The sequence below is a fragment of the Cetorhinus maximus genome, chromosome 7, assembly GCF_964194155.1.
Source record: "Cetorhinus maximus chromosome 7, sCetMax3.hap1.1, whole genome shotgun sequence".
Classification (NCBI taxonomy): domain Eukaryota; kingdom Metazoa; phylum Chordata; class Chondrichthyes; order Lamniformes; family Cetorhinidae; genus Cetorhinus; species Cetorhinus maximus.
Genome location: NC_135885.1, coordinates 72,353,000 through 72,376,323, shown reverse-complemented (window position 1 = coordinate 72,376,323; position 23,324 = coordinate 72,353,000). Strand labels below are relative to the sequence as shown.

The 23,324-nt window shown below is 43.0% G+C and overlaps 1 protein-coding gene across 2 annotated transcripts in view; it reads left to right on the top strand.

Annotated features, from left to right (window-relative positions):
- Nucleotides 1-23,324, top strand: part of LOC144682868 (lysosomal Pro-X carboxypeptidase-like) — a 47,043-nt gene that overhangs the window by 10,285 nt on the left and 13,434 nt on the right. Inside the window, exons 3-5 of one of the 2 annotated variants that reach the window (XM_078545693.1) lie at nucleotides 3,625-3,726; nucleotides 8,568-8,749; nucleotides 9,333-9,490. In XM_078545693.1, the coding sequence (XP_078401819.1) occupies nucleotides 3,625-3,726; nucleotides 8,568-8,749; nucleotides 9,333-9,490 (442 nt within the window). The remainder of the gene's footprint in view (nucleotides 1-3,624; nucleotides 3,727-8,567; nucleotides 8,750-9,332; nucleotides 9,491-23,324) is intronic. The other variant, XM_078545694.1, reaches the window with a different exon arrangement.

The window sequence follows — 23,324 nt, the reverse complement described above, 5'->3', positions numbered from 1 at the left end:
TGAACTATTTTTTCAAAAAGTTTAAAATGTTTTGAGCAATAGTTTACAAGGACTGAATTTCTTGTGTACAGAAATCTTTTTAGAATGTTTACAGCATGTATATTGGTTTTTAAAATTGGCGAACTTAGCTGTGATTTCTCTTTTCATGCTTTCAGTTTTTAGCTTCCTGCAATTGTTCTCTTCTGCTTCCTCCTTGGCTTTTACTTCCTCATCTGGATTATGATCTTTTTTGCTATGTTAGTCATCTGATTTTATGATTATTCTGCTTTGTACTTTCACTGTTGTTTTTGTGTTTTATCAGTTTTTCACTTCTTTTGCTAATTTTTCAGTGGTCAGAAAGGTTGCAAATGCATATTGGCATGCATGAAGGACTGTGCAGATAAAGGATTATGCTTTGCTCAAAATCTTTCAATATTGTCCCTGGTCCCAGTCGTCAACCTATTCCAGCAACAGCAGTAAGACGCTGTGTTGTATTTCTAAATTCCAATTGTTCAACACTAATTAGAAATCTAAAGTAATATAGCCATACTGTTGTTATTTGTCCCACAGCGTGTTCCTTTCACTTTTCTGTCTTCTAAATCTGTGAGATTCAACACATTTCTAATACTCCTTTTTAGTTACATATAACCCCTCCCTGACAAGTATTGTCACTTGCCCCCCCTCTCTCTTTCTCCATAAAGCACAGACAAGCTTTGTAGGTTTACTCTCCATTCCCCTCACTTCATTAGTCAAGCTTCTGGTTATCCCTATGAAGCTTATTTTCTCCTTACTTCCCAACACTTCTAAGTCACCCATTCTGTTCATTGTATTGTTATAAACAGAAGTTAGGTTAAATTTTTGACATCCTTATTTTATCTTCATTAACTTTATTTTAGCTGGTGGTTCTGCATCCTCCTTTCCACTATTATTTAGTGTCAGCCTGATTTCTGCCTACTTCATTCCTCCTCTTTACAATGAAACTCTAGGGCCAGAATTTTACACTGGTTGTGCGGGTGCCCAACCTGACAGTGCATGAAATCGCATGAGAAGACGTTGGGTACACGTGCTGACGTCATTGTACAGTTACGCGATATTTTGCTTGATGGGCGTGCATGCCAGTTGGAAGCGCGCCCGCCGGCAATTAAGTGGACAATTAAGCCCATTAAGGAGGCAATTGAAATCATTTTTAGGTGGCCCGTCCATTTTTACGGTTGGTGGACGAGCCAATCGGCCTGTTTTTGCTGAAACCTCAATCCAGGGTAGGATGATATGTCCGGGGTGAAATATAATTAAAAAAAATATATAGGGACTGAATTTTTTTGAGTTCTGCTGTCAGGTGCTTGAATGTGATGCATAGACACAGTTTGGTATATTTTTTTTCTTGCCATTTAATCTGTCCAGGTTTGCAGCTCTCTGAGGCTGCTCTGCAGCAGCTATCTGCCTTCAGGGAGCTCGCTAGAAGCGCCCACCTGCACCCTCACTTTTGTCAACGCCTGCCCCCATCCCACCCCCGCATCTGGCAGCGCTGAGGCTTTCTCAGCTAGCGTTTCATACTGGCTGGCCGTTAATTGGCCAGTCAGCGTGAAATTGCGTTCGGGGGCCGATAGCAGGCGGAAGCGCATTTCATGTCTGCTTCCAGACCCACTGATCGCATGTGCCTGACGAACATGTGATTCGGGCCTAGGGATACTGTCTCTTCAAAACTTTTGTGATCTTATACTGCCATTTTGTTGGATGAAATTGGATGATCTATCCCACTTCATTTTATTTAGGTTCTTTTTGAACAGTATTTTGCCTTCTGCTGTTGCCACGTGTCTTAGCTGGTGGAGACTAAGTTTTTTTTATGGTTTAAGCATATACTTTACACTAAAAATTTCCGTAGTGATAAGCAGCTTTTTTAGAGACTCTTTAAAAATTTTGGTTTTTGAAAGCTGTTTGTCATTTTCAGCTAGGTTAGTTTCAAAAGTTTTCAACACCAATTTTTGGACAATAAGCACACCTTCAGATTTCTGTATTGACCCATTAAGCCTTATTTTTTTAGGGGGTGGGGGTTAATCATGTGTTTCTGTCCCTCCATGGCCTTGCCCCCCTCTCTTTTTAAAGCCTGATTCACCTCCGTAACCACTCCCCCCATGCTTCCTCTGTTTCTCTGACCCCAGCCTTGTACATTTCCACTTGTTCCCCCTGGTCCCTCAGTCAATTGATTGCCATGCCTTGAGTCACCTAGGTCCCACACTTTGGAATTCTTTCCCTAAATCTTTCCACTCCTCCACCTCTCTCTCTCCCTTTAAGTCTCCATAAACACACTTATTTGGCTAAGATTAGCTCCTCCTGCTTTGGCTGGTGTCTGTTTTCCTTGTGCCTCGGTGAACTGCTGTGGGATGTTTTTCTATGTTAACTGTGCCTTATAATGCATGTTGTTGTTCTTCCATTGAATGGGAGTATCACTTCGTAGATGTGTGCGGAGCTTTATCCTAGTTGTACAGAACTAATGGTATTTATCAAATCGACAGCTATGGGAACAAAGCCTTGGCAAACCCATTGCTGAGTAGAGGCCATGGAAATTGGGTAATAGAATGTGTTGCTTTGGATTTTCCTTGTTGTGAGTGGAAATATCAGCGAAAGCTAGAAATAAAGGTGGATGATGCTGGAAATACACAACTTGTTATTTATTCTTTACAGAAGTTAATGTTTCTGTTATATGCCGTCATCAGAACTTAAAAGGAAAAGGTTCTTAAAAATTAATAAGGTTAAGACCAAGAGGAGGGAACAAAGGAGGGAGAAGAAACAACTGATACGCCCATCATGGGTTGAATAATTGCTTAATAGAAAACTGTTAAATGATATAAAAGTTCAGTAAGACAAGGCATTAAAGGAACAAAAGTGCATTCAATTACTTAAAAGGATAAAAAAATACAGGTCAACTGACCATTGATCACCTTGTGTTTGTAGAACCTTGCCGTGGTAAATTAGTTTCTACATTTTCTTATATAAAACAGTGAAAAGTTTTCAAAATTAATGCTGTATCTTAAATGCTTAGGCAAAGTTTTCCTTTCTTCCTCCTTTCATTTCTTTTCCACATTTTATTTTTATTGTTGCCCCCACTTGCCTTATTTCTTTCTCTCCGTTATTCACTCCTGCTGTTTGGCTTAATTTTTAATGTATTTCCTTACATTTTTTGCTTTTCCTTTCTTCTTTCTAATTTACTTCTCTGATATTCCTCTGTCTAGCTGGTTCAGTTAGATATGTTTGTATTGTCTTTACTGACTGCCATGGCTAAAGGACTAATGGTAGCTTACAGCAAATAAAGGGGCATTACCCAGATAAATTCTAGTGCAAGCACATGGCATCCTTAAAAGGATCAGTGCCTTAGATGGTGATCTTTCCTTTCTCCTCTAATCCCTGCCACCCACCACAACCTCCACCCCCACAAACCACCTCAAAAAACAAAGTAGTGCACGATGGCATATCCTAGTTCTATATGAACATTGAAATACTGAAGACCATACCCAAGGTAGGTAATTTCATATTGTTCCTCCATATTCTCTTTAACTTTACCCTACTTGATCACAACATCTTTTTCTTGATTTCATTTTATATAATCAATGTTAAAATCATAGGTTTTAAATGTATGATTTTTTTCAGGGTTTTATGTGGGAAGTATCGAAGGAACTGGAAGCCATGTTAGTGTTTGCTGAACACCGTTATTATGGAGAGTCTATGCCTTTTGGGGAAAAATCATTCAGTGTAAGTTTGGAGAAAACACATTACAAACTTAACCTTCTATCTGGTCAGTTTCAGAGACAAATGTTTTGCTCTCTGCAATACCGTGCTAGCACTGTCTTCTGTTCCTGCTACAAACCTGACTACAGAAAAATCATGCTATTTCAATGCAATAGAAATTTAGTGTTGACCACAATAGCATTACTATTGTAATGCTCAATTAATGCCATTGAATCGAAAATGTAGTGTGATCTTCAGATAAGGAAATGTAAGCCGAGATTTTCCAATGGTCTTATTTTGACATGGACTGTGGTAATGGCATTTAAAATAAATACTATAAATAGTTTTCGAAAAATATTCTGTGGATTAACTATTTAGACAATCGGCTATTTCATAGAGTCTCATCCACACATTCGGCTTGGCGAAGTTCCTGAGCACAACAGGCTGAGGGAGCAGAATAGTCTGTAGTCATCACCTATTTGTGAAGTGCCTTGAGACGTTTCTTTACATTAATGGCACCATATGAGTGCAAGTTGTGATTGGTATTGAGCTCTGTTCTGAAATCTGGAATCACAATTGTTACGATCCCCATAGAGATCATTAAACATTAAAAGACAAATTTGAAATCTCCGTTGTTTACTGATAGTATGAAGCCACAAGATTCCATGGTTTAAACAAATTAATTTTACTATATAAGCATCAAACAGAGCAAACACAACTAAATAAACATTGTAGATGCTAGTAATGCATCTGTGGTGAGAGAAACAGTTAAAGTTTCGAGTCTGTATGACTCTTCAGAGCTGAAGCGTGATAGAAATATGGTGGGTTTTATTTGTTTTTTGGTCAGGGATAGGTTGGAACTCAGAAGAGATTTAACAAAGATGTCATGGACACAATACAAAGGAAGTGGTAATGCAGTGTTAAAGACTAACAGGTGTTGATAGCCGCATAAAGTTAAGTCAGCAGAAGGAGTTAATAGCAGATCAAGGATAAACACCCTCTTAGGTGATTACATACAGTTTACCTCAAAAAGCATATAGAACACAATCTCACAAACTTTAGACTCAAATTCTCAATCAATCTCCTCTTTTTCCTTATGACTTCCTCCAGAAAGTCTTTGGCTACTAATCAGGTTCTTGGGACTAACTCCAAACTTTTTCACAGCTCCCTTGTAAGGTCTGGGACTTTTCGGCTCGAGCCTGAGCTTCACTCTCAATTCCTGCACAATGAATTTTAACAGAAAATTAGAAACATTCCTGGTTTCTGATAGCTCTATTCGGCTGGTCCACAGCTGTTCCACAACTCTTGGTAATTTATTTTCCTCAGCCTTTAAACTCGGGGCTTATACACAAACTTAGTTGCTTCCAGCTCCAAGTCCAAAGTCTTTTGGCTTCTTCAAGCTGAACTGCTTGGCTCTGTGAGCAAGACACACACACAAACCCTACACAAAAGGGCAGTTCCCTGTAACCTATCTACATAACAACAGGGCGTACCATTAGATGTTCCAAATAGAAATTTACATTAATCAACTCCTAGCTTCAAAACCAAACCTTTGATTTGGAGACCTACATAAATAATTTATATCTCTAATGGAGTTAATGACCCTCTCTTCCAGATTTGCTGATTCTACCAAGAAACTCCCTTATTTAAAGACTCCTATAGCTTCTTTTCATCTGGGAACGACATACCTAATTTAAATCTCAGAAATGGAACATCCATCGTTTAAGTTTTCTCCCTTCTTATTCTGATCTTATTAACTAAAAACAGGTCACTTTTTGAACTGCCACTACTTGAGGTGTTCTGGAAAGTTATAAATTCCAGCATCTTAATTACCTTACCCTTACAAATTTAATCTTCCCGAAACTAAAAATGACCTCTTAAATATTGTTATGAACCATGAAACTTGATGATTATGACACAATTCTCTAGTTATAATTCAGTTTGCCCTCTGCCAGGCACATTAAATCCAAGTTAGTTCTTTGATCAGCACCTGGTTTTTGTTTTAAATTTTAAAAAATCAAAAAACTAATGGACTAAGAATCACAGAATCTCTCAGTGCAGAAGAGGCCCTTCGGCCCATCGAGTCTGCACTGACACGTGAGAAACACCTGATCTACCTACCTAATCCCATTTACCAGCACTTGGCCCATAGCCTTGAATGTTATGATGTGCCAAGTGCTCATCCAGGTACTTTTTAAAGGATGTGAGGTAACCCGCCTCCACCGCCCTTCCAGGCAGCGCATTCCAGACTGTCACCACCCTCTGGGTAAAAAAGTTTTTCCTCACATTCCCCCCCCTAAACCTCCTGCCCCTCACCTTGAACTTATGTCCCCTCGTGACTGACCCTTCAACTAAGGGGAACAGCTGCTCCCTATCCACCCTGACCATGCCCCTCATAATCCTGTACACCTCAATCAGGTCGCCCCTCAGTCTTCTCTGCTCCAACGAAAACAAGTCTATCCAACCTCTTGTCATAACTTAAATGTTTCATCCCAGGCAACGTCCTGTTGAATCTCCTCTGCACCCCCTCCAGTGCAATCACATCCTTCCTATAATGTGGTGACCAGAACTGCACACAGTACTCCAGCTCTGGCCTCTTCAAGGTTCTATACGACTCCAACATGATGTCCCTACTTTTGTAATCTATGCCTCGATTGATAAAGGCAAGTGTCCCATGTGCCTTTTTCACCACCCCACTAACATGCCCCTCCGCCTTCAGAGATCTATTGACACACACGCCAAGGTCCCTTTGTTCCTCAGAGCTTCCTAATGTCATGCTGTTCATTGAATACTTCCTTGCCAAATTACTCCTTCCAAAGCGTATCACCTCACACTTTTCAGGGTTAAATTCCATCTGCCACTTACCTGCCCATTTAACCATCCAGTCTATATCTTCCTGTAGCCCAAAACACTCAACATCACTGTTAACCGCCCGGCCAATATTCGTGTCATCCGCAAACTTACTAATCCTACCCCCCATGTAGTCATCTATGTTATTTATATAAATCACGAATAATAGAGGACCCAGCACAGATCCCTGTGGTACATTACTGGACACTGGCTTCCAGTCACTAAAGCATTCTTCTGTCATCACCCTCTGCCTCCTACAACTAAGCCAATTTTGAATCCACCTTATCAAATTACCCTGTATCCCATGTGCATTTGCCGCCTTTATAAGTCTCCCATGTGAGACCTTGTCAAAGGCTTTGCTGAAATCCATATAAACTACATCAACTGCACAGTGGAATTAAGTTAAGGAATTAAAAGATGTTTAAAATTAGACAAGGAAAGGGAAAGATGTTGGAATTGATGACTGGTAATATGAAAGACTAAGGTGTATAAAATATAGAAAAATGCTTGTTCAGTTTCTAAATATGATTTATAATGTAATTTTTAGCCATGCCCTATGCCTTTTACTTTTGGCTTAGCAGTCAGTCTTTGTGTGCTGGTGAGGAAGGATGCAGCAATTCCAAAATAGTTTGTCAGGAAGCATTGAAAGCTAAATTAGACGAATGAAAAGGAACAAGGAAGGTAATTCTGTGTGGGTGATGGCTGTTTATGGTGACAAATGTGAGTTGAATGTGCATAAAATGCAACTCGTACTACAGCTATAAACCTTAATTGACTATGTTTGAATTGATTCAATGATATCCACCAGAAGAGGCATGAAGAGCGGGGCAGGTTTCACTGCCAAATTCCCACAGCCTCAAAAAGATTTTCTTACTTCTGCTCCTGCTCTCAAGGCAGTAAATTTTAAAATAACACAGAAGTGAATTAAATGAGAGGGAAAAGTGAAAGAGAGCGAGCATGTATGGGAGAAGGGAATCTAGGCATGCAGTAGAACAAACGTTTGTGATTTTGGTTTTGATTTTTAAACTTCATATGCAGCGGAAAGGTAGTGGACTGAGTGGGGGAAGAACATGATGCAAGAGCACCATGGATATGGGCTGCCATGGGTGTTTCCTTTCCTTTTTAACTCATCTTGGAGTATTGGATAATTTTATGAAACAGTCGGTGGCAAATTATGACCCTGTCTTAGAGCTCTTGGTCCCTGTATAACAGAAATACATGACTAAGGAAGTGAATCCATAAGTCACAGACCATGGGAACAACTTGCAAAGTAGTCTGTAAGAAACGGAAAATGATTGTCAGGATCTGCATGCAAAAGTATTTTTTCCATCCCAGTTTACTTAATCAGACAAATGCTGCTTTTACTACCCTCGTGTACTTTGTGACCTTAAGTAATAAGTACTTGGTTATATTTCTTGCTTTTTCAAAAGTTGAACCTGTGTTCAAAGCCATTTTCAGATGAATACAGTAAAATTGCTTCACTGGAAACAGTTCAAATGCCCAATACAAAGAATGTAAAATAATGAACGGACAGTAACAGTGTTTTAACTCTTTGACCACTAAATGCTTAGGCATATTTAGTGTAGATTGTTATGTATATTTTGAAATGGCCATCTGTAACACATTAAAACTACACAGTGATCCTATCCTATTTACGTTATTCGTACTTTGTTTTTATGCTGTACGTTTGCTGCTGGTGCTTGTGCTGTCTTGGCCCTGGGACCAATACCTTTGGTATAGCATAAACAGGACAAAGTCACAATGGTTTTCCAAGCCACTGGCAAAAGATTCCTGCATTTCAGCTGTCTTCCCAAGTTGTTTGATGCTGTATGTATGGTAATTGTCAGCTCATTTTGTGTTGATTCCCTAATTGTTCTCTTTATACTGTTTACCTATTTATAAAAATAACTTTCCTCACATGGACATATTTTGAAATGTGCACAGGTTATTAAGAGATGACATATTCACTTTCTCTTGTTATTTGGAATTACATTTTACGAATGTTTCTCTTTTAGAATCTTAAGCACTTGAATTACTTCACCTCTGAGCAAGCTTTGGCTGATTTTGCAGTTCTGATTAGGAGTCTCAAACAGACCATCCCTGGAGCTCAGACTAGTCCTGTTATTGCTATTGGTGGCTCCTATGGAGGAATGCTAGCAGCCTGGTTTAGGATGAAGTATCCAAACATTGTTGTTGGGTGAGTATTAGTTTGGGAGGAAAGGGAAAGTACCCACAGGAGAAAAATCTTTGTCTTTGTGTTAAACAATTGGGTACAGTTTAAATTACCACAAAATTTTGAACTGTTTTTGAATGTACAACTTTTGAAGTAAAATAAATGACTTCCTCTTGGTCTTTAGACAATTTTCTTTTAGTTCAGATGTTCCATTTTGAAAGTAATGAATCTATTTAATAAAGTATGATTCTGTGGCAGATCCAGATGTTTTACACTGGCAAATTTTAAGTCTGGTGCAAATAGTGTGTGTTTGTGGGCCTTTTTTGTAATTCTTTTGAACATTTTTTATAATATTGAAACCTGGAAAGGAACAAGTGCTTTTTTGTGCAATTAGTTTGGCCTTAAAATTGTGCTATATGAAGATGACTGAACTGTTGGTAAATATGTTAATATGAAATTCTTTTCCTACCATTTCCTACCAGTATTGAAATAAATTCCCAACAATCATTGTTAAAATAGTGGACAGTTTGCATACAATCATATTAAGTATTAATCTCCACTAATATTTGAACATCAGAATTTGAAGCAATTTGTGTTTGTGTTGTAGAGCTCTTGCTGCTTCTGCTCCAATCTGGCAGTTTGAAAAGTTAACGCCATGTGGAAGCTTCTACACTATTGTAACCAATGACTTTTTGAAGAGTGGGCAAGGCTGTGCTGAAAGCATCAAGAATTCTTGGGATGCAATAAATAACCTGTCATCCACAGGTAACAAAGCCCTGTCTGAGATTTGACAATTGTTGCAGTTTTTATTTCTTATTAGTTTGACCGTTTCCCAATAGATTAAAATCTCAAATAATTTTACTTCAATTTCACTATCTTTTTCTCTAGGTCTGAGAAAGTAACTTGTGGAGCTGAAGAGTTTCTTGCATTGTACATGTTAGCCTATATAATGGCTCTGCACATCCATGTAACTCACTGATGTTTAAAAAATGTGGAAAAGAAGAATTCTATCTGTGCTGCACAATACATGTTCCTGGAGTTAGGGAAAAATAGGATTATCCTCTCATATACTTGTTCCCCTGCGAAAATACACCAATTAGTAGCTGTAAATTTGATGTGAAAGCACCGTTGTTTCTTAGAATGTCATTATGTTTGTGAGTATTCCTTTTACGAATCTGGATCAGCCCAAGTCCTGACCAAAATAGCATTACAAATACAGACATTATATTCACCTTTCAGATTATACCCGTTTGTTTACTTTTTACTAAGTAATTTGCCAATTTGTACTATTTTCATGTATATTACTGAAAAGAGAGATGTTTCTGAAATTTGTCGTCTTGCACTGATCGGGACAAATGCAAGAATGCCAAATTTCAAACAATCACAACAGTTTATACCAGAGGAGAAAAGGGTACTGACTGGTTGGCAAGTGGACTCTGATTGGCCGAGATGTTGTCATGGAGAAAGCAACAGGGAACTATAGGCTCTCCAAGCTCTGGGTTATTCAAAAAAGGCCCAAGACTTAAACATATCCTTTTGTTTACAGAGAACAGGTGCTACAGATGGTAAGGTGCTGCAGAAGATGCTAATAGCATTGGGGAATATATTACCTAGTATTGAGGATTGGTTAATGGACTGAAAAAGAGATAGGAGTAACTGAGTCATTTTTGTGTTGGCAGTTTGTAACTAATGAAGTGCTGCAAGGAGTAGTGCTTTAGCCTTAGCTATTTACAATCAATATCAATGTTTTGTCTGAGGGGACTAAGTGTACACTCTCCAAATTTTCTGATGATATAAAGCTAGGTGAGAAAGTAAGCTGGGAGGAGGATGCAAAGAAGCTGCAACGGGATATTGCCAGTTTAAGTGAGTGATTCATAGAACAATTACAGAACAGAAAGAGGCCATACAGCTCATTGAGCCTGTGTCATTTCTTTGCAAAAACAATTTAGCTAGACCCACACCGAACCCTTTCCCGTAGCCCTGAAAACTTTTTTTCCTTCAAACGCTTAACTAATTCCCTTTTGAAAGCCATGATTGAATCTGCCTCCACCACCTTTACTGGCGGTGCATTCTTGATAGTAGCCACCGGCTGCTGCAGCAAAAAAATTCTTCATGTCGGCTTTGGTTCTTTGCCAATTACTTTAAGTCTGTATCCTCTGGTTTTCATTCCTTCTGCCAGTAGGACTAGTCTCTCTTTATCTACTTTGTTTACGCCTCTCATGATTTTCAACATCTTTACCAAATCGCCCCTCAAGCTTCCCTAAGGAAACCACCCCCAGCTTTTCAAACCTGTTCACCTAATTCAAATCCCCCATCCCTGTAACCATTCTCATAAATATTTTTTCCATCCTTTCTAAAACATTTACATCCTTCTGAAAGTGCTACATCCATAATTGGACACAATATTGCAGTTGAGGCCGAAACAGTGTTTTATAAAGTCTCAGCTTCATTGCTTTTTAACTCTGTGCCTCTATTTATAAAGCCCAGGATCCTGTGGACCTTTTTCCATCACTTTCTAAACCTTTTTTGCCACCTTCAATGATTTGTGCATGTATATCTCTAGGTGTCTCTGTTCCTGCACCTGCTGCAGAATTTTACCCTCTGGCTTGTATTGTCTCTCCTTGTTCTTTCTACCAAATGTATCACTTCACACTTCTTTGCATTAAATTGCACTTGTTACATGTCTCCTTATTCTACAAGACCATCTTATGTCCTTTGAAAACCTATCACTAACTCTCTCACAGTTCAGTATATTTCCAAGTTTTGTGTTATCTGCAAGTTTTGCAAACTCAAGACTGGGTCATAAAGCGATATCAAGAAAAGCAGTGATCCTAGTACTGACTCCTGGGAAACACCACTGCATGCCTCCCTCCAGTCCTGTTACATCTGCATGGGAATCCATAAACCAAAATATCCAAATTTACTGAACAACCTTCCAGATGAAGATTTCGCTTTTTGTAACTTTTACTTTAACATTGGTCAGAATCAATGTAAATTAAATGTAACATAACAGGCAAATCACTGTCAGTCGATCAATAAATTACACATGGAATAGCAGATACAACAGACTATCACACTGATTTTCTAGGCAGCCCACTCCACTTTATGGTCCCAGTTTCAGCCACACAGTTCTTCCCAGCAGAGTTCCAGTGCCCTTTCTTCAGGGGCTTGACTGATTCTCCGTAGACATCAGCTTCCACATAAACAGGGTTCCACCCTTGCAATCTTCCTGTATGGTGACCTTCTGGAACCTTTTCAACTCTCAGCTCCTGTCGGTCGTGGTAGTGTGAAACTGCCTTTACCTCCACACAGTATAGCCAATTCTGGGCATTCAGTCACTCAGAAATGACAGAATCTGCGGCAGCAGTCCTAAACATGCTTTGCGACTGCTCAAGATTCCATCGCCAACTTGGCCTCTCCTCTCCGACTCTTCTGTTTCCTCTTTGTTCTTTTCTATCTGCCACACGGCTTCTGTATTTAAACTTCTTCTTTGTTGGTACTGCTTCCAGGTCAAAGATTGCCAGGTCACATGGGCCAGTATTTCTTCTTATCCAAAAATTATAATTGACCCCTTTACCAGTGATGCACTCTTAAAAGTGCTTTTTAAACATTTTAAAAATACAATTACAGATTCTGGAAACATTCTAAAATAATTACAAATTTCCCTTAATGCTTCCGGATCAAAAGTGATCACACTTCAGTGGGTTTCTATTTGAGTTTCTAACCATCATGGTAACCAATCACATGAGCGTGTCTCCGAGCTAAGGTGTTTACTGGAATTCTCTGTTAAATTTTGAATTAAAGGTACATTTCCAAACATAAACACTGACATTTACAAGACATTTGTGACAGTCCAGAAAACAATCGTTTACAACTTCTCTCTGTTTCCTGGCAATCAGCCCACACCATATCCATGTGACCACTGTTCCAATTATCCCATGGGCTTCAACTTTGCTGACAAGCCTATTATGTGGCACTTTATCAATCACTTTTTGGAAGTCTACATAAACCACAACAACCATACTACTCTCTCTGTAACCTCATCAAAAAGCTCAATCAAGCTACTGAAACATGATTTGCCTTTAACAAATGCATGCTCGCTTTCCTTAATTAATCCACACATGTCCAAATGACTCAGAACCTTGTACATTTCAATAAGGTCACCTCTCATTCTTCTAAATTCCAATGAGTATAGGCGCAACCTGCTCGACCTTTCCTCATAAGACAAAGCCCTAATCCCAAGAATCAGCTCAGTGAACCTTCTCTGAGCTGCTTCCAATACAAATACACCCTCCTTAAATAATGTGGCCAAAATTGTACACAGCGTTTGAAGTGTGGTCTCACCAATGCCTTTTACAGTTGTAGCATGACTTCTCTACTTTTATACTCCACCCTTTTGCAATAAAGGCCAACATTCCGTTTGCCTTCCTAATCACTAGCTGTACCTGGATGCTGACTTTTTGTGATTCATGTACAAGGACACCCAGATCCCTCTGTACCACAACATCCTGTAGTCTCTCTAGAAAAGCAGAATATTATATAAATGTAATCTTCCTGCCAAAGTGGACAACCTCACATTTTCCTACATTATACTCTATCTGCCAAATTGTCACCCAATCACTTAACCTATCTAAATCCCTTGGTAGACTGTATGACCCCTTGATAACTTACTCTCCTACCTATCTTTGTGTCATCAGAAAATGTAACTATCTGTGCTAGAAAGGCTAAAAATTTATACAGGAAATGTACTAGAAAAGCTGGCCATGGTTCACGTTGTTAGGTCACCGGGGTTATCATTTCTAAAAAGGTTTCTCACCACTGAGCTTAAACTGACTAACCTGTAGCTTTGGATTTATCTTTTTTTGGAACCACTCTGTATCTGAGGAAGATTGGAAGATCATGGTAAATGCCTCTGCAGTTTCCATCCTTCTTCCCTCAGCATCCTCTGGCCCCGGTGACCTAACAACGTTGAGCACGGCCAGCTTTTCTAGTACATTTCCTGTATAAATTTTTAGCCTTTCTAGCACAGATAGTTAAATTTTCTGATGACACAAAGATAGGCAGGAGATTAAGTTTTCATGGGGCCATGGAATCTACAAAGGGATTTAGATAGGTTAAGTGACTGGGTAACAATTTGGCAGATAGAGTACAATATAGGAAAAATGTGAGGTTGTCCACTTAGGCAGGGAGATTAGAAAAGCAGAATATTATTTAAATGTAGAGAGACTGCAGAATGTTGTGGTACAGAGGGACCTGGGTGTCCTTGTACATGAATCACAATAAGTCAGCATGCAGGTGCAGCTAGCGATTAAGAAGGCAAACGGAATGTTGGCCTTTATTGCAAAAGAGTGGAGTATAAAAGTAGAGAAGTCATGCTACAACTGTAAAAGGCATTGGTGAGACCATACTTCAAACGCTGTGTACAATTTTGGCCACATTATTTAAGGAGGGTGTATTTGTATTGGAAGCAGCTCAGAGAAGGTTCACTGGGCTGATTCTTGGGATTAGGACTTTATCTTATGAGGAAAGGTTGAGCAGGTTGGGCCTATACTCACTGAAGTTCAGAAGAATGCGAGGTGACCTTATTGAAATGTACAAGGTTCTGAGGGGGCTTGACAAGGGTAGATGTTGAGATGTTTCCCCTCTTTGGGGAATCTAGAACTAGGGGACACGGTTTCAAAATAAAGGGTCTCCCACTTAAGTTAGCAAGAAGAGGAATTTCTTCTCTTGGAGGTGTTGTTGGAATGCTCTTCCCCAGCAAGTAGTTGAGGCAGGGTCATTGAATATATTCAAGGCTGTGTTAGATTTTTGATTGTCAAGGGAGTCCAGGGTTATGGGGGGCTAGGTAGGAAAGTGGAGTTAAGGCCACAGTTGGATCAGTGATGATCTTCTTGAATAGTGGAACAGGTTCGAGGGGCAGAATGGCCTACTCCTGCTCCTGGATCTTTTGTTCACCAAAATTACAGGCAAGCCAGGGTTCTGTGAATTGACTTGCACGGAACTGCCATGTGCAACACCTGCCATGCCAAGTCCCCAATGGATAAAGGGAAGCCTCCCGAGTAGAAAGCCTCCCATTGGGGATCCCGCTTCCTCCAACAGCAGGATGGAACACCACGGCCTGTCCAGACTGCCAACAAGGGCAAGGACGTTGCAAGAGCCGGAAGCACCTCCATGCAGGGTGGAATGAAATGTATTGTTTTCTGAGAGATGGCTCATGTTATGGGTCCAAAGTTACTGAGGGAGATTTTGGGGTCTGCATCAGCTCAAGCGGGAGAACTTCACGTATCTGAGCTGCCTTGACGCTGGGTGCAGTTGGGACCGAGCACACGTTTGGTCCCAAGCTTCACAGATATGGGGTACGGTACCTGTAGATGTAATTAAAAACACAGAAATGTTTCCTTTCCATGTGAAGATAATTTACAAATTGTTTGAATTTGACTATTATTACCTTTTGTTTTTAATTTTGCCAAATCAAGCGTTAAAACTAATTTTGCCTTAAGTGAGGGAACATCGCGTTACTTTCTTTGTTTATAATATCCTGGTGTCCTTGTAGTGCTACATATGTCAACTGTTTAATAAGATGATCAGCATCATTTATTGGTCATGGGGTGTAATTTTAGTCCATTTTATCTACTAACGTTGTACACGTGATGTGGCACAGTTACCTTACAACATGATGGTATTGCAGTAGGAAAAATAACACTGTTATTGCAGGTTCTCTGGGGAATTATATTTTGATTTGGAAACCATCTGTGTTGTGACTTAAGCCTGACTTTATTAATAATATCTCTCGTCATAATACAACAGTAGACTGTAATACATGCCACCAATCCTTGCCAGTGCCCAAGAAAGCACATTTACCTAAGTGTTGAGCATTTTTCCTGTCTAATCTTGCTCTAGTGTTGCTGCCCATTTTCGCTCGCTTCATTAAATGCTACAGTCGTCAGGTTGGCTAAAAACAAGTCTGTTTACGTTAGTTTATGATTTCGAAGCTGTAGCTATTGATATAACAGAGACAATATAGGGTCACCAAGATTGGGAACTGAATATCCGAGGATATTCGACATTTAGGAGGGATAGGCACAAATGAAAATGAGGTGGGGTAGCACTCTTAATAAGGGACAAGATCAAAACATTAGTAAGAGAGGATTTTGGATCGAAGGATCAAGATGTAGAATCAGTTTGGGTGGAGCTAAGAAAAAGCAAGAGGCAGCTAGCATTGGTGGGAATTACTTATAAGCCACTAAACTGTAGTGCTAATGTTGGGCACGGTATAAATCAGAAATTAGAGATGCATGTAACGTGGGTAATACAATAATGATGGGCAACTTCAATTTACACATAGACTGGGTTAACCAAATCACCACGAATGCTCTGGAGGAGGAATTCCTGCAGGAAGTTGAGGTTATGAGGGGCAATGTGGTTACAGTGGATTGGGAAAATACACTAAAAGATTTGATGGTAGACAAGCGATAGCTAGTATTTAAAGAAGTACTGCACGGAGTGTGTATGGGATGGGTTTCTGGAGCAGTACATTGAGGAGCCAACTAGGGATCGGGCTGTTTTGGGGTTAGTGTTGTGTAATGAGAAAGGGCTAATTAATAACCTTGCTGTAAAGGAGTCTTTGGAAAATAGTGATCATAATATGATAGAATTTTGTATTAAGCTTGGATGTGATATAGTTCATTCTGAAACTAGGGTCTTAATTCTGAAGAAAGGAAATTGAGGTTATGAAGGGCAATTTGGCTACAGTGGATTGGGGAAATACATTAAAAGATTTGACAGTAGACAAGCAATGGCTATTATTTAAAGAAGTACTGCATGGTCTGCAACAGATATAGATTCCTCTCAGGTGCAAAAACCCAAAGGGAAAGGTAAATCAACCATAGTTAATTAAAGAAGTTAAGGATTGCATTAGATCAAAGGAACTGGCTTATAAGGATGCCAGAAAAAGTGGTATGCCTGAGGATTGGGAGCAATTTAGAACCCAGCAAAGGAGGACCAAGGAACTGATTAAGAAAGGGGAAAAAAAAATGAATGCAAACTTGCGAGGAATGTAAAGGTGAATTCTAAAAGCTTCTTTAGGCATGTGAAAACGAAAAGATTAGCTAGGACAGATGGGCCCATTACAGGTGGAGACAGGAGAATTTATAGTGGAGAACAGGGAAATGGCAGGGAAACTAAAGAGTTTCTTTGCTTCTGTCTTCATGGAAGAATTAGCAGAAAATCTCCCAGATATACTCTGTGACCAAGGGACTTGTGAAACTGAGGAACTAAAAGAAATTAGTATTAGTAAAGAGATAGTACTTGAAAAGTTAACCGGATTGAAGGTTGATAAATCCCCTGGACCAAATGAGCTTCACCCTAGAGTGTTGGAGGAAATGGCTAGAGAGAGAGTGAATGTATTGGTGGTTTTTCAAAATTCAGTAGATTCTGGAAAGGTTCCTGCAGACTGGAAAGTAGCAAATGTAACCTCACGATTTAAGAAGGGAGGGAGAATGGAGAACTACAGACCTGTTAGTTTGATGTCAGTAGTGGGGAAAATGTTAGAATCTATTCTTAGGGATGTGATAACTGGACACTTAGAAAAGAATGATAAAATTGGGAAGAGTCAACATGGATTTATGAAAGGGATGTCATGTTTGACAAACTTGTTGGAGTTTCTTGAGGATCTTGTAGCATTAATAAAGGAGAACCAGTGGATGTGGTATATTCGGATTTTCAAAAGGCATTTGATAAGATCCCATGCAGGAGGTTAGTAAATAAAATTAGAGTGCATGGGATTGGGGGAAATATACTAGCATGGATTGAGAATTGGTTAACAGACAGAAAGCAGAGAGTAGAAATGAATGGACCATTCTCAGGATGGCTGGCTGTTACTAGTTGGGTACCACAAGGATCAGTGCTAGGTCCACAGCTGTTCACAATCTATATACATGATTTGGATGTGGGACCAATTGTAATATTTCCAGATTCGCTGATGACACCAAGTTGGGTTATAGAATGTAAGTTGTGAGGAGGGTGCAAGGAGGCTTCAAGAGGACTTGGTCAAGAGGACAGGTTAAGTGAATGGACTAGAACATGGCAGATGGAATATAATGTGAATAAGTGTGAAGTTATTCACTTTGGTAGAAAAAATAGGCAGAATATTTTTTAAATAGTGAGAGCTCGGGAAGTGTGGATGTCTAAAGGGATCTGGGTGTCATTGTTCATGAGTCACTATAAGTTAGCATGCAGGTGCAGCAAGCAATTAGGAAGACGAATGGTATGTTGACCTTCAGCGCAAGGAGATTTGAGTACAGGAGTCTTGCTGCAGTTGTAAAGAGCCTTGGTGAGACCTCACCTGGAGTATTGTGTACAGTTTTGGTCCCCTTATCTAAGGAGGGCAGAGGTGAAATTAAGCAGGTTCAGCCCAGTACAGCATACCAGTAAGAAAGTGGTGAAAGCATTCAGGATATTACGGTTCATCCTGATTCAATCCTCCTTCCAGCAAGGGTCCCTGGATAGCAATAATAAATGGTAACTGTGGCTAAATTTCACTTGCTTGGTCCAAGGCTGTCAACAGCAAAGATAGTGGGTGGAATTTTCCCAGATTTGCACTAAGTGTGGTAGCGGGCGGGCAAAATGGCATCCTAGCCGCTGCCGGCGATGGCAGGTTTTCACGTGGTATTGTCCCAAACCTGCCTCATTATTTATGCATTCCCAGGAAACATGCCGTTTCCATGGAGGGTGGGCTCTCATTTGCCCTCCTGCCATCAGCCCGCTGTTGCTTCACACCAGCAACCATGTTTAAAAGGCAGCCACCAGCACAGCGTTCATCACTACCAGCTCACCATCGCTGCCCGGGAGACATGGCCAGCAAAGGTAAAAAGACTACAGCCGCCCGCTTCAACAACGGGTCCCTTGAGCAACCACTGGATGCCGTGGAGGCCCATCGGGATGTCCTGTACCCCCTCCCTGGCCGCAGGATGGGCAGCAATGGCACCAACCCAACTTGGGAGGCAGTGGTCAGTGCAAACGCCCCACAGATGAGGACAGCCACCTAGTACCGCAAGAGGATGAATGATGATTTTCGTTCTGCCAGGGTAAGTCACTCTTTTCATCACTCTCAACTCATACACACTCAAACCCATCACACAACCACAGGACCCTCACTGCCAGTTCAAGGGACATCACCATTCACACACTCACACACACCTGCATTGTCCTCAGCCCATCCATGGGACCACTCACCACCTGCACAGGACAGGCACATGTATCATCTGGCCCGGCAGGCGTCCTGATATACTCTCTCCTCTCTCCATGCAGGACAAATTGGCGCATAACAGGAGGGAAAGGCTGCAGACCGGTGGAGGAATGCCGGAGTTCAAGGTCCTTACGGAATTTGAGAACACAGCCACCCAGCTGGCCGGCGATGATCGGGATCGGTCCTGTGCTGACGGTGAGGTCGGCGCTACTCTACCAAGTGAGGATCCAGCAGTGCAACGTCCAGCAGACAACCAAGCTGTGAGTAATGTGTTCTGTACCACAGGCCACTGCCTTGAACTAATTTTCTCCCCTTGCTTCCACAGGCTCATCACTCCCAAGAGCCAATGGAATCCATGACCCAGGGCCTCCAAGCCAGTTTGGAAGGGACATCGGAAGGGGAACCGGAATGCACCCCCCTACAAGTTCCGTCATGGCACTCACCCACACCCTCCACCAGCGCAGAGAGACACACCTCAGTGGGACCTAGCTCTAGAATAGGCATGGGATCACATAGTGGTGAGTACAGTGCAAAGTCTGATCCACAGCAGGCGGCGGCAGGGGCTTCCCAGGTCCCCAGCATTCAGAGGGCTGCTGGAGGCCAGGAACCTATTGAGTCCGAGTTAGATGACGAGCTTCTGGAATCGGTCATGTCACAGTTGCTGGAGCTGCAAAGGCAAACTAGGGAACATAAGGAGAGGATGTCTGCTGCACTTCTCAGATTGCAAGGCATGATGGAGGAGTCCATCCATCTTCAGGCTGAAGTGATAGCGCCGGAATTGCAACGCACAGAGGTCAACACTGGCAGGATGGCAGCCACCATGGAGACCTTGGTCCAGGATGTTGCTCCTGCGCTGTTACATGGGCTTACCCCTTCCCCTCATGGAGTCAGCCAGGGGCCCTTGGGCACCCAAAGGGAGGAGTATCAGCATGTGCACACCCCAGGGTCATCCACCCAGGTGACTCCGCGAGTGTCAGGCCCATTCGAATCCCCTCTTCCTACGACCATTGCAACTCCAGCTTCACAGGCCGAGGAAGGTGCCACTGCCACACAGCAAGACCCCGAAAGCAGGCCGGGGCCCTCCAAGTCTTGGCCCTCCAGAGGACGCCCGCCATAGTCATCACAGACAGGGCGTCACAGTCAGCAGGCTGCCTCCACCTCCGCTGTGGATCTCCATGGAGCACCAAGACATAGTGGCAGGGTTAGGAAAGTTAAGGAAAAGTAGTTACACAGCCTGGACACAGGTGTTGGTCACTTGTACATACTGTTCACTGTAGTCAATAAACTCCTAAGAATGACTCCCTGCCTGTAGCTCCTTGTTCTGATGAGCAGTGTTCTCGTCACTCAGTTATGAAACCTTTCTGCACAAGATAAAAGGCAGGTGTCTCAGTCCAAGGCCTCTTCCCTGTGTTCTGTGCAGCCTTCAGACCACAGTGATGGTCCAGCCTCTCACTTCCTGGAAACATTACTGATGCCTGCTCCTTGGCGGTGCTGGTCATTGCTGCTAGAATGTAGTGGGCAGATGCCACAAAGTGTTCTCATTCTCTCTGCATGCTCTCAGGACATTTAAGGTGGGGCTGGCACCCATCACACCAGCGCCTGCAACCATTGATGATGTGCACCAGCTCCTGAAGGATTCAGGTGGTGAAGGCGGACACAGCATCGGATGCGTCTAAAGTTTCATGGCTGCATCTCCATGAGATGGCCCTGATCGTGGAGCGCAAGCAAGCTGCCCTTGATCAGTCAGGAGTCAGACATTCACAGAGGCTATGTGAAGTTTCGTGGAGTGTCCTCACTGCATGTTGTCATCATCCTCCTGCGATCGAGCGACTATTTGGGCCTCCACTGCATCTCCATGACAGGAGAATTCTCATAGAGGCTTTTGGTGCTGCCATAAGTCAGACAGGAGTCAAATGTTCACAACTGCGATGCAAGGATTTATGGGGACACCTCACTGCATTTTGTCAGCATCCTTCACAAATCTGGCAGCTATGAGGGCCTCTCGAGTGTGCCTACCTTGTCTAGCCAGTGCGAGAGCCTCATCCCCATCATCGTCACCACCGAGGATTTCTTCACCCTCATCCCTGCTGCCGTCTCCCTCATCCGAGGAGACCTCCATCTCCTCAGCCTGCTCGTCCCTTTGTTGGAGCGCCAGATTGTAAAGGGCAGAGCAGATGACGATGATGCATGACACCCTCTGTGAACTATATTGCAGGGCACCACCAGATCTGCCCCGCCACTGGAACCGCATCTTCAGCATCCCGATGGTCTGCTCCACCAAGTTGCGAGCTGCAGCATGAGCTTCATTGTACCATCGCGCTGCTGCAGAGGACCGCACGGTGTCTTCAGCCATGGCCTCTGCGGGTAGCCCTTGTCTCCGAGGAGCCAATCCTACAGCCTTCGTGGGTCCTGGGAGGTTGCAGGGATCTGCGAGCAACTGAGGATGTAAGCAGCGTGTACACCTACAGGATGTGTTTCTGGTGGTCGCATACTAGTTGCGCATTCAGTGAGTGGAAGCCCTTGCGGTTGAAGAAGTCCACCGTGTCTAGCGACTGAGACCTGAGCACCACATGGGTGCAGTCGATCACACTCTGCACCTGTGGGAATCCCAAGATCTGGGCGAATCCAATGGCCCTTGCATCCTGGCTGTCCCGGTCCCGAGTGAAATGCATAAAGTTGTGTGCCCTCAAGAAGATGGCATTCGTGACCTTGTGCATTTGTGGTTGGTGGCTTATGAGATCCCACAGAGGTCACCTGCGGAGCTCTGAAGGGAGCCGCTGGCATAGAAATTGAGCACCTCAGTCACTTTCACAGCCACTGGCAGTGAATGCCCTCCATGTCTCCTTGGTGCCAAGTCCTGCAGTGAGTGGCAGATATAAGTGACCAGGTCTAACCCTAGACATGTGCAGTCATCTGTGACTCTGGTTCTCGGTCATCTGCGGGAATGACAGGCGGCGCCTATTGGCCCTGGGTGTTGCTAGGTGATGACCAGCCATGACTCACTGTCGCTCCTGGGCAGTGTGTGCGGGAGCTCCAGCAGCCCCTTCTTCCTAATGTTGCTGCTGCCTTTGCGTGACCAGGGGCCTCAGTCGCGCTCTCCTTCGTTTTCTTTGCTCTCTATAGGCCATCAGGCACACAGCTAGGTCACCAGGATCCATGATCCTGATGTGGTCCTCCTGCAGCATGAAAGAGAGAGTCATGGTTAGCATTGGTGTACTTGGCACCCTTCTCTGACCCTGTGTGACCACTCCTTAACGCTTCCTGGGAAGTACTGGCCACTCCTCGGGTGGCCACAGATGAATGTGCTGCATGCCTGCCCTGTCAACCTGCAACATGGGGAACACTGGTAATCTCAGCATTCCAGTTTGGACAAGAGGCTGTGAATGCCTCCAGCAGTGACTTCTATGTGGCCAGCGTTAGCGAGGAGATTGTACAACTTGTGCAGTCCAATTGCTGCGCAGTCCAATAAAGTGGCTGCAGACTTGCAGTCTGTGCTGGGGTGGTGGGGGGTAAGGTCTGGATGGCTTGGTGGCACATTGGTGTCTTCACATCGCTTGCGTTAGCGGGCAGGCTAGGACCCCAGTCATATCACTGTGGCTGCGCCTGAACTGTCTCAGTTGCAGAGGGATGGTCATTTTATACAAGTGTCCCTACTGCCCAGCCATTTCTTTCGCCTACCTTGCCCCCTACCTCAATTGCTTGTGCGTGGGATCCATGCCAGGGCAGCAGTTGCCCCTGGACACTGCGCGCGCGCCCCCCCCCCGCCCCCACACACCCGGGGCCAGGCAGCAGTTGACCCAGGACGCCCCCCGGACTACAGTCACCTCCAGGCCAGGGCAGCACTTCATCCCGGTGCCCCTGAAGCCTGCAGAGCAACAGATGACCCTGGCGAGCTGTGGAAAACGATGCTGTTCACTAACCTCAGTTCCCCCAAAGCGAAGGCCGCCAAGTGCACGTCGCCTGTGTGTCGTTATGAAGCTTGTCAACTTGCTTTCCCGTCAACGTGGACTGGGGGTCCAGAACCTGGCGGGATGGCCTCTTAATGAGATGCTGATGTATTACAATGAGCTCCCTGCTGACTAGGCAGAAAATGCGGCCCACCGTCGGCGGGCTGAGCGGACGATTGTGACCTTCCTTCCTGCCATTGTGAACCAGATCGCGCCATATTGTCCGTGCCCGCCACCTATCATGCCCGCTGCCGGTGGGCATGGAAAATTCTACCCATTGAGTGGTTCAACACAGAATCAATTGGGAATCTAACTTGAGACCTAGCTGTTCTGTGTGGCTGAGTTACTCACTGAAGTCTCAGGAAGCTTCCACCCAAGTAGTTTGATCGCAGACCAGCTGTGTGTG